Raw genomic sequence first — 11,389 nt, 5'->3', positions numbered from 1 at the left:
CGAAAATAGATGCTCGATTCTGTGGTGTCCGGCCGAGTGCCACATTTGATCAAGACGATAATGTGCACGCGCATGAAACGAGTAAAAATCATGCGCCACATCTCGCCCGGGGCTTATCTGGACTGGACCACGGAACGATGAGCATGGGGCAGTAAACGTGACTCGCTCCCAGGAAACTTGTCTACGCATCTTTCGCATGAACCGACGCCTACACAACAACTGACGACGAGGATGGGATTTTGAAGCCGCAGTTCTTCAATTTGGAAGGCAAGTGTTTCCAAATTTGGCTCGGAGAAGAAGACCATTTTTTTTGCACTGTACAGAGCCGATGACTTTCATCATGACTGAGGCCAAGGCAGTGGGGATTGTTACGACCGTCATAATTATTGAAGTTTTTCGGCCTTTGTGAACAGGACGAAAATATTTCTAAGCATTCCAAGCAAGAGTGTGCCATCAAGACGGGTTGATTTCCTATCGGCAAAACATGGGCGAGGGGTTCGGGACTGGTTCGCGCAAAGAAAACGCAAAAGCCAAGACAAGCCATTGTGAGCTCGACTCAAGAAAGGCCATTGTGTTTGCTGCGAGCAAGGCTTTTGAGGCAGACGAGGAGGCAGCTGGGCCATTTTAGAGGTCACCGAGGATCTGGAAATCTCGGAACCAGCATGGTATTTGCAGTTCAGGCAGAAAGCTAAAGCCAAACTGGTTGTGGCTGCATCTTGTGAGGAGAAGCGGAGCCCCGGGATTTGTGCAGCTAAACCACAGCTTCTAGCAAACAACCAGGAATGGAATGTGGGGGTGAAGAAAAGGATAATGCACCATCTGCTGCAGCCCTTGTCGGAGCCCGCCTCGGCGACGAGGGATTAGTTGACTACTCCTCCCCCCCCCCCCCTTTCTCCATAGGACCGGCTGAATGGGGTGGCATATTTTGACGATATGCTGGCCAACCACTACACTTTCCTAGCCAAACAGTGAGGCAAGCTTGACATGTGTACTGGCAGCCGGTTTTTTGAACCTCACCCAACTGCCAGAAGAATCCTGGAAATCAAAGTCATCGGACGTGCGCTAAACTTGGTGACGTGTGCGAAAACGTCGGTGCAGTGCTTTGGTCACCATATTTGGGCATCGTGTGAACTGTGCCCTCTCCGCATGAATTTTGTGGTGTCTTTCCCCTCCTTCGTGGGTGGAGCATTTAGACCATGGAACGCCCTACTGGCAAAAGCCGCGGACCTTGTGCCCAGGGTTGGCAACGAGGCGCTATATAAGCCGAAGACTTTCATGTATTTGAAGTTCTACAGTTCAACAACTCTCATGTACGGTTCTGATCACTTGAGCATCTCTTTTCGAATTCAGTTACTAACCATGTAAATAAATTGTTGCGTTTTTACGAGCGCCTCATCTGACTTGTTCGACGATGGGTCCTAGGATGGGGGCCCACTACCAAACTGAGACCCGCAAGACTCGGAGTCGCAACAGGACGCACTTCGCCGGGAGAATGGAGCAGCTGGAACCTTTTAACGAGTCTGCCCGCGACTGGGCTTCGTACGAAGAGCGCTTTACGTCGTTCCCGATTGTCAACCGTGTACCCGACAGCGACAAAGTACACGCGTTTTCGAGTATCATTGGTCCCAAGACTTACGGGCTGTTGAAGTTATTAACAGCTCCAGAACTGCCTTCTACAAAGAGTTTCGAAGTCTTGAAGAAAGTTTTGAGCGAACACCTGTCCTCGAAATCGGCCGTTATTGGAGAGCGGGCCAAGTTTCACCGGAGGTGTCAAAAGGAAGGCGAGTCTTTGTCTGAGTTTGTTGCCGAGCTTCGTAAGCTGTCGCAAACGTGCGAGTTTGGAGGTGCACTGAACGAGTCGCTTCAGCACCGCTTCGTGTGTGGCCTCGTACGAGAAAACCTTCAGCGAGTGCTTTTCGCGGAAGATCGTAAGCTAACGTTCCATAAAGCGGTGGAACGGGCTCTGGCCATTGAAGCGGCTAATAAGAGTGCCGCAGAGGCACGCGGCGGCGACTGCGCTGTCCGCGATGTGCACAAGGTGCAACCTGAAGCCCAGAAAAAAGTAAAAGCTTTTTTCGCTGCAGTTCGCCAAAACACAGGAGTGAAGCGTGCCCGCATGTGGACGCAACCTTTTTCAACTGCGACAAAAATGAGCATATCCAGAGAGCGTGCCGAAGTGGTCGTAAGAATCCGTCTAAGAAGAAGCCAAGATAAAGGAATGTCATGATGCTGACGGTTGTGTCGCGGATAGCTTCGACCCTAAGTCTAAACGGCGTGTCCACGGCTAAACTCGGCCCAGTCACCTGACAGATGACTACCGAAGGCGTCTTGGTGAACATGGAGCTAGGCATTGGCGCGGGTGTTTCCGTTATGTTAACGACTCAGTTCCGCCAGCTCTTTCCCTCAGGAGTCCTGGAGCCCAATTAGTAAAGCTTCGTACCTAAATGAAGCACTAGTACGACCCCAGGGGGTGTCCTCGGTCAACGTGCAGCACGGCGAACATTTGGCGCGCCTTCCGCTATACGTCGTAGACCACAAGGGACCACTTTTACTGGGCCGGCAGTGGCTACACGCCGTCTAACAGAACTGAGCGAAAATCTGGAGCCTGAATTTTAAGGTTACACACAACCCATATCAGTGTAAAAAAGAGGCTCGGCGCGTTGTTGGCGAAGTATCAACTTCTTTTCAAAGGCGAGTTAGGCACGATAACGGAAAAGTGCGCCGAACTTTTTCTTAAACCTCATATGAAGCCGCAATTCCTAAAGGACAGGAAGGTTCCGTTTGCATCGCAAAAAGCTTTTGACGATGAGTTGGCTAAAATGAAGAAACTAGAGATTATATCGCCAGTTACGACATCGAAATATGCTACGCCGGCCGTACCGGTAATCATGCAAAGATGGCAGCATAAGGTTTTACGGCGACTACAAGATGACCAATAATCCGTGCCTTGATGTCGACCGCTACCCATTGCCGAAGGTGGAAGACCTGTTCGCAGCTATGTCAGGAGGTAAGCATTTCTCAAAGATTGATCTCAATTGGGTCTATCAGCTCATGGTTATGTCAGAGTCGTCCAAACAATACCTCACGTTAAATACGCAGAAATAATTGTTTGCTGTTCGTCAACTCGCGTTTGCAATTTCATCCGCACCTGGTATTTTCTAAAGAATAATACACATCTTGCTGAAGGGTTTACGCGGGGTTTGCTGCTACCTGGACGACATCTTGGTGACTGGTAAGGAGATGGAAGAACATTTCATGAATATAGAAGCTGTGGTAAAACGACTTCTTGAAAAAGGCGTCCGCGTCAACAAGGAGAAAGGTGGAGAGAAATCAAGTGGAGAGAAAAAGTGTCGCACCTTGAAGGCAATTGAGGGCGTCATCAACGTATGGCAGAGAATAAATATAATTGCGTGTGATCTTCTTTATTTGCAGATAATATTTTGGTGAAGTCACTATTTCTCACCAGCCGAACTGGAAACTACCAAGGACCTTGTTATTGCTGAATGGCATCACGTTCAGCACGTCGTGAATGCGTTAATTGATGACACCGCGCTCAGCGTGTGAGAAACACCACTTCTGATCTTAATGCGCCGCGGCGCATGAAGATCAGTGTCGAAATGGTGAGCAGGAACTGACGTGCGTACTAAGTTGGTCGTGGTCGAGAGAAGCACAGAAAGAGTCAAGTAGTTTACCGACCTAATTGCACTGATCTTGCGTAACCGTAGTGTACACCCTGCTCAAAACGACGTCTTTGTCAGGTATACGGATGGTGCGGCAGAAGCCGTGGCAGCATCCACAGGTATTGGCGTCGTTTGGGCATCGAAAAGAAAGATGGCGTCACAAGCATCACGATGACCGATTCATTCGCAATGCAATAGGATGTGGGAACCACGCTCACTGGCTATCTAGAGATACTGCTACCTGTTGCGCATTAGCGGTGCGTGTGACCCACCTGCGCTCTTCAAAATATTCAGCCAGCGTGGTTGCCGTGAGAGCTGCCTTGGCTACCTAGTTGAATGTATGCTGCCACTCACGCTGGCCTACTGCTGCTCCTGGGATCATGGTCGCTGCATAGCTTCGTCATGTCCGTGAACCAACCCTGCCATATGCCGGTTTAGTTGGTTGTTTCTTTTGATGAGAAGTCTCCTTCATCATTGCTATGCCTATAGACGGGACGCAGCAAGCCTGGTCCACCTACAAGTGCCCTTTCACCAGCAAGTGGAGGGGCGACTTAACGGATAGCACACGTAATCAGCACAGGAACCATCGGCAAGCGAGATGATGGCAAAGGGGAAGAAGATAAGGTTGCGGCGACGAGCGCATTCCTTCTACGGCATAAAGAGGGCAGTTGATTCAGCTACGTAGTTCCGAAGAATGGACCTCATAGCGAGAGAGAAAGGAGGCGTGACGACGTTAGCATTTACGACCACCTTTTCATTTTAGCAAGGAAGATCTGTATCTGTGGTATTGAACGAGACAAAACGAGTTATTCAAGAGCGCAGTTGACAACCGCATGATTCGCGGAAGTCCGATCTCAGGATATTATCACGAGCTGCATGCAAGAGGACGACATACTCGACTATGTAGACCATGTTTTGAAAAGGAATACAGTCAGTGGATCGGGCCGAAGGTGTAACGTGCTGCGAATTTGCTTTGCATAGGAAAACGTCAAGCAGTGGAGTCGTCACTTTGTTCAGTTTGTGTTAGAAGACTTCACTGTTGACACAACAAGTGGCACATGTGTGAACTGGAGTATTTGTGGCAGAATTGTCTACCAACAGAGCATTATCGTTGGGGGGCGAAACATGAGCCCTTAAATATTTCGTGACTGGCACTATTCTTGCCTAAGGATCCGCGACAGCTCGCTTTCCTCCTGGGCGTGATTGGAACAGAGTAGCCTGGGGGGAGGAAACCGGCGGTGGGGCAGAAGACATCGACGTGAACTGAAGTCTGGACGACGTCAGTGGGAGTCAGTGCCCTACGTGTAACATGGGGTCCTGGTTGCTAACGAATGTAGCCATAGTCGGAATTAACGGAGGGCAACAATAGCGGGAGACATGCCTCGAGATACCTCAAACGTGTCAGACGGGCCAGTTATCTGGAGTACGCCAAGGGTTCACAGGTGCTCGAGGAGGCTAGAAGGGTCCCTTTATCATGTATACTGGAGGTGGCTAATATGGTGAGTGGCCTCTGCAGGTGAGTGGCATCCACTCACCTGGTGAGACCAATCACATCCTTAGTGTAGCTTGCAAAGCTTTCACCGATTTGTTTACCTTGCCTACCTAGGTCGTGTTCAGCATGAAGTTCACGCATAGGTTGGTCACCTTCAAATGAAGTCACGGTCTCTTCAAAAGCCTACCAGATGGGAACATCAGCGAGTACCTAATGAACCATAGTTTGATTAAGTCAAACTTAAACTATGGAGATGGCGTGAGATGGCGTGGCGGGTAGGAGATGGCGTGAGTGGGCTTCGCCGGGTGCAAATTCTCATAAATATGTGAAATCTCAATAAAGTCCTTCCAGTAGTTCTTGCGTGAGCCTGAACGGATAATCGCGATGCACTGAAGTTTAGTGTAGTGCAAGTGTCCGGTACTGCCATTCTGGTGAGCACAAGCACTAATTATCAGCCTATTGCTTCTGGTGTTGCTAATACCCATGTTGCTGTTGGCATCATGAAGCTACTGCAAACAAGTGGTTATATAAAACATCTGCAACTGTTCAACATATGTCTCTGCATACAACATCGAATCGGCGAATCTGGCGACTTTTCTTATATTGCGATATATTTGAAAAACTTAGTTCTGTCTTAATAACAAAATATTTTTGAGGTGAAGGTGCAATTCCGAAACTGCGCAGGACACAAGCATTACATCACATCATGTGGAGGAAATAATCCAGCTCTTTCTGAAAAGCGACAGATTTTTTTTATACTAAGCTAAGAAAAGTAAAACACAAACATCGGCATGGCGTGCTAATAGAGCGAATCATTGCTGTTTAACGAGCAGTCGTTTTCATAATTACAAATATCTGCTGTAAAGTTCATTGAAGTATTAACCCTACTTTGGGGCATAAACAAACTATATTTTGCTTTCCGCGCTGCTAGTATCTGTCTCTTTGAGCAGTAGTCCAGACAAAGTTGGGTTCAGCCTGGGTTCTCTTCTATGTGCACACCTCAACGCCCGAAGAAAAGCAACTTGCACCTGCAAATTCGCCCTTTCAAGCTATTATAAAATATCTACTCCATGTGCGGTGGCGCAGTATCTGCGGCAGCATACTTATTAATAATTTTTGTGAATCGTCGAAGTACCCACTATGCTACCGTATGGTGGCGCACACGTCTGCGCAGCTGCAAACGCTGTATATGCTGATTGCACTGATGACCATAACTAATTATTCACTGTGTGCCCTTACACCTAGCGCTCGTTGAACAATCCACGAGTAATAATTCAATGGGCCAGTTAGTCTTCGTGAAGGTATGGAATATATATATATATATATATATATATATATATATATATATATATATATATATATATATAGTGTGAGCGCTGACTATGTACTTCATCTTCATCTGTATGACCAAACCATTGTAGTGATCATCATCGTATGTCACGCGGGCTGGCTCTCTGGCTCGTGCGTCTGGATTAAAAAAGGATAACCTGGTTGCTGCCGTACTGGACGTGGTCTCATAAGTGGTGGAGCGTGCTTTGGTTTCCAAGTCCTCCTGCTTTACCCGTCACCCCTGGAGCTCCGGTCTGGTCGACGGTTGTGCCCTCAAGCAACAGCAATGGCAGAACCCAACCCGCCCACTGCTGCAACCGCTCCTTCTCAGCCACTAAGGCTTCACTACACCGTGAGTACCTCTCATCGAGACCCTCCGGTATTTTCCGGCCTTCGCAACGAAGACGTCGAAGAATGGCTCGACAGTTATGATCGAACCAGCGTTTGTAATTATTGGGACGAGGCGCACAAACTGCGCTACGTTCCTTTTTACCTCGATGGCGTCGCTAAAACCTGGTATTACAACCACGAGAGCGACTTCTCCAATTGGTCGGCCTTCACGGGGCATCTCCGTCAGGTATTTGGCACGTCTGCAGGATGTTCTGTAGTAGCGAAACAGAAGCTCGCAACCCGCATTCAAGGGGACGACGAATCGTATACGTCCTACATTGAAGATATTCTGGCTCTCTGTCGCCGAGCACAAAATGACATGACGGAGGCCGATCGCGTCCGACATCTACTGAAAGGCATCAACTCTGTGGCCTTCAATGCTCTCGTGATTCAGAATCTGACTACCGTCCGGGACGTCATCACTACATGCCAACGCCTGGACGCGCTTCATTCCATGCGCCTTCCACACGCCTCCTGCGACGCTCGCTTTACCAAAGAGCATGAATTGTGGGCCCTTATCCGCACAATCGTCAGAGAAGAACTTCACGGCCTTATTCCAGGCAACCCTACCGTTGCGTCTGTCCACACACATTCTCCCAACCTGCGAGAGATAATCAAGGACGAAATGGCATCAATGACAAGCGCTGCACATGCCCCGTCTCCTGTGCGCTTCCCAGTGCCTTCGTACGCAGAAGTTGCATCGCGGGCCCCTGCACCAGTTCCAACCGTGCCTGCGGACGTCGGATGCGACCATGTGGCTGCGATGACAACGCAAGCGCCAAGGCCACGCCACTATTCTACATGGCGTCCTCCCCGCCCCATCTGCTTCTACTGTGGCATAAGGGGTCATATATCCCGTTTCTGCCGCCGCCGTCAGCAGGATGAACGACGTGGTTACTCAGCTTACGAGAGAGACTTTTCCCCGAGACCCGATGAATACGATCCCGCACCGTATCCATCCCCCTTCCGTCAGTCGCCCTCCCCTCCACGGTCTCATGCTGGGCCTCATCCGTCTCGTTCATCTCCCGCCGTTCTCCGTCACCGTTTCGGCGTGCGTCATCACCCTTGCGTCCCGCTCCGATCTCTCGGGACTCGGAAAACTAGAAGGTGCAGTTTTTGGAGGGGAAACTGCTTGTCGTCGGAACGCTACAGCTCCTCCGTCTCGTCCAGCTAATTTACTGCCTGTTTTTGTGGAAGGTGTTTTTGTTGACGCCCTTATAGACACTGGAGCCGCAATTTCGGTAATTGATCGTGAATTGTGTTTTCGCCTGCGTAAAGTGCAAACTCCTTATGCCGGTCCCATGTTATGCGGTGCTAATGACAGTCCAATTCGACTGACCGGGTTGTGCACTGCTCGTATTCTCATCGATGAAATCCGTCATCACATACAATTGGCTGTGCTGTCTTCGTGCGCTCATCAAATAATCTTAGGCTGGGACTTCTTGTCAGCGGCGTCTGCTGTAATTTCGTGTGGTCGGCCCCTCATTCGTATTACGGACACTGAGCTTTCTTCTGCTGCCGACCTTTCGTCGCCCAACCTTGTGACAGCTGCGGATTTCCTCCTGCCTCCCGGACGAGAACGTGTCCTTACGATCAAGTCACTTGACATTCTAGATGGTGACGCTGTGGTTGCTCCTTGCCAGCGCTGCATTTTCGAGGGATCACCATCGCATCTTGTTTAGTGCGGTTCTCCCGTGGTTATGCAAGCATTACGGCCTGCAACACGACGCCAGAACCACTTCTTTTGCCTGAGGGGACCACTGTTGCCAGCATTACCGAAGAAGCACCGCTTTGTGTCGTCACTGGTACATCTGCTTCGTCATCTTCAAACTGTATGCCAGCGGAAGATGCATTTCCTGCTCTCAAGGCCACTTTGTGTGAACATCTCAACCCAATGCAAACGGATGCCTTGCTAGCGTTATTAATGAAGCACAAAACTTGCTTGGATGTTTCTTCCGAAGGTCTGGGTCAAACAACAGTGACCGCCCATCGTATCGACACCGACGGATCCCGTGTGATTCGCCGCCGCCCTTACCGTGTGTCGGCTTCTGAGCGCAAGCTTATAGAAGAACAAGTCAACGACATGCTCGCGCGCAACGTCATCAGGCCTTCGACAAGCGCATGGTCTTCTCCTGTCGTACTAGTGAAAAAAAAGGATGGCTCGGTACGGTTTTGCATTGATTACAGATCACTCAACAAAATCACTCGCAAGGACGTCTACCCAATGCCTCGCATTGACGACGCTCTTGATACTTTACAAGGTGCCGAGTACTTTTCAAGTCTTGACTTGCGCTCCGGTTATTGGCAGATTCTAATGCCCGAGTCTGATAAAGAGAAGACTGCGTTTGCTACGCCAGATGGGCTCTTTGAATTCATTGTAATGCCTTTCGGCCTGTGCAATGCCCTAGCCACATTCGAACGGATGATAGACACGGTACTGCGGGGATTAAAATGGAAGACCTGCCTTTGCTACCTGGACGACATTGTCATTTTTTCGTCAAGCTTCTCACAGCACCTGGAACGGCTAGACGAAGTCCTCACGTGTTTAGCTAAGGCCGGTCTCCAGCTCAACACTAAGAAGTGTCGGTTTGCCAGTCACAGCATCAAGGTATTAGGTCACGTCGTCAGTAAACATGGCGTTGAGCCCGATCCCGACAAGGTTGCCGCGGTGCTTCACTTTCCTACACCAACCACACAGAAAGACCTCCGCAGCTTCCTTGGCTTAGCTTCGTATTTCCGCCGCTTTGTACGTGATTTCGCTACTATTGCGGCTCCTCTGCACAAACTTCTGACCACGAGCACACCCTTTGTTTGGTCGGATGACTGCGAAGCTGCTTTTCACACCCTCAAGCGATGTCTCACATCACGGCCAGTGCTTCGCCATTTCGACCCTGCAGCACCTACTGTGCTACACACTGACGCAAGTGGACTTGGCATCGGTGCTGTCCTTCTTCAGCGGAACCACGCTTCCGAAGAACAAGTGGTGGCCTACGCGAGCCGTACTCTGTCACATGCTGAGCGAAACTACAGCACCACTGAGCAAGAATGTCTCGCCATCGTGTGGTCCATACAAAAGTTTCGTCCTTACTTATACGGCCGGCATTTCACAATAGTGACTGACCATCATGCTCTGTGTTGGTTATCGTCTCTCAAAAATTTGTCGGGACGCCTTGGCCGTTGGGTACTACGATTGCAAGAGTATGACTACAGCGTCACATATAAGTCGGGCCGAGAGCACCAAGATGCCGACGCTTTGTCCCGTTGCCCGCTCTCGCAGAGCGCCGAAGTGTCACCTTCCATCTGTTCGTCACCGCCCGCCAAAGTGACCAAACAGACGGCTTCTCCTTCGAAACAGTTAGTTGCCTCGGCGGACCTTCTTTCGTCCACAGATCTCGCCTCGCTCCAACATGCCGATACCTACTGCCACACAATCATCGATCGGCTCACTGGCTTATCGCGTGCTCCAAACAGCCACCTAAGACGACAACTTGCCCGTTTCAAGCTTCAAAAGGAAACATTATGTCGGCAAATTTACCACCCTCTTGGTAACCAATGGGTTCCCGTCATTCCTCGCTCACTTCGTCTGGAAGTTCTACAAGCGTTTCATGACGATGCGACAGCTGGCCACTTATGGTTCCACAAGACCTACGACCGCCTCAGGACTCGCTGCTTTGGCCTGGCCTCTCCACTTCTGTCGCCAAGTACGTCGCTTCCTGCGCGTCATGCCAGCACCGAAAACGTACAACGTCTCTTCCCACAGGGCCACTGCAACCAGTGCCGTGCCCGTCCACTCCCTTTGAATTTGTGGGCATAGACTTATACGGACCTCTTCCGCTTACGTCAGCCGGTCACCGCTGGATTGTTACTGCCGTAGACCACCTTACTCGCTACGCGGAGACGGCAGCTCTTTCATCTGGTGCTACCTATGAAGTAGCCGATTTTTTCCTTCGCGCCATTATTTTACGACATGGCGCACCGCGTGTGCTCCTTAGTGACCGTGGCAAGACATTTCTTTCACATGTCCTTGCTGAAGTCTTAAAGGCCTCTAACACTATTCACAAGACCACATCAGCGTATCACCCAGAAACTAATGGTCTGACTGAGCGTTTTCACCGAACTTTGTCCGACATGATCTCTATGTACGTGCAACCAGATCACAAAAGCTGGGACACAATACTTCCTTTTGTCACGTTCGCATATAACACTGCCATACAGCGTACAACGAAATTCAGCCCTTTTTTTCTCGTGTATGGCCGTGTACCGACTTTTGTTCTGGACACCACCTTTTTGTCCACATCTTCCAATCCATCTTCATCTCTCCCGGAAGAGTTCGCCGCTCGCGTCGCCCGCTGCCGTAAAATCGCCCGTGCCAACACTACTACCATTCAGGACAAGAGAAAAAACGACCTTGATGCGAAGCGTCGAGTTGTTGTGTTCCACCCAGGCGACGAAGTCCTTTTGTGGACACCTGTTCGTGTACCTGGGCTCTGCGAAAAAT

The 11,389-nt window shown here is 50.0% G+C and overlaps 1 protein-coding gene across 1 annotated transcript; it reads left to right on the top strand.

The window, feature by feature from the left end:
* The first annotated feature begins 1,423 nt into the window (after positions 1 to 1,423).
* On the top strand, positions 1,424 to 3,447 carry LOC142765853 (uncharacterized). Its single transcript, XM_075867663.1, has 2 exons — positions 1,424 to 2,062; positions 3,433 to 3,447. Exons 1-2 carry the CDS (start codon positions 1,424 to 1,426, stop codon positions 3,445 to 3,447), a joined length of 654 nt encoding a protein of 217 aa, XP_075723778.1.
* The last annotated feature ends 7,942 nt before the right edge of the window (positions 3,448 to 11,389 follow it).

The sequence above is a fragment of the Rhipicephalus microplus genome, chromosome 6 (genome assembly GCF_043290135.1).
Source record: "Rhipicephalus microplus isolate Deutch F79 chromosome 6, USDA_Rmic, whole genome shotgun sequence".
Lineage (NCBI taxonomy): Eukaryota > Metazoa > Arthropoda > Arachnida > Ixodida > Ixodidae > Rhipicephalus > Rhipicephalus microplus.
This window is presented reverse-complemented; position numbering and strand designations above follow the sequence as displayed.

Excerpts from the sequence above, each read along its gene's own strand:
- LOC142765853 (XM_075867663.1), top strand. The coding sequence starts at position 1,424 with ATGGGGGCCCACTACCAAACTGAGACCCGCAAGACTCGGAGTCGCAAC.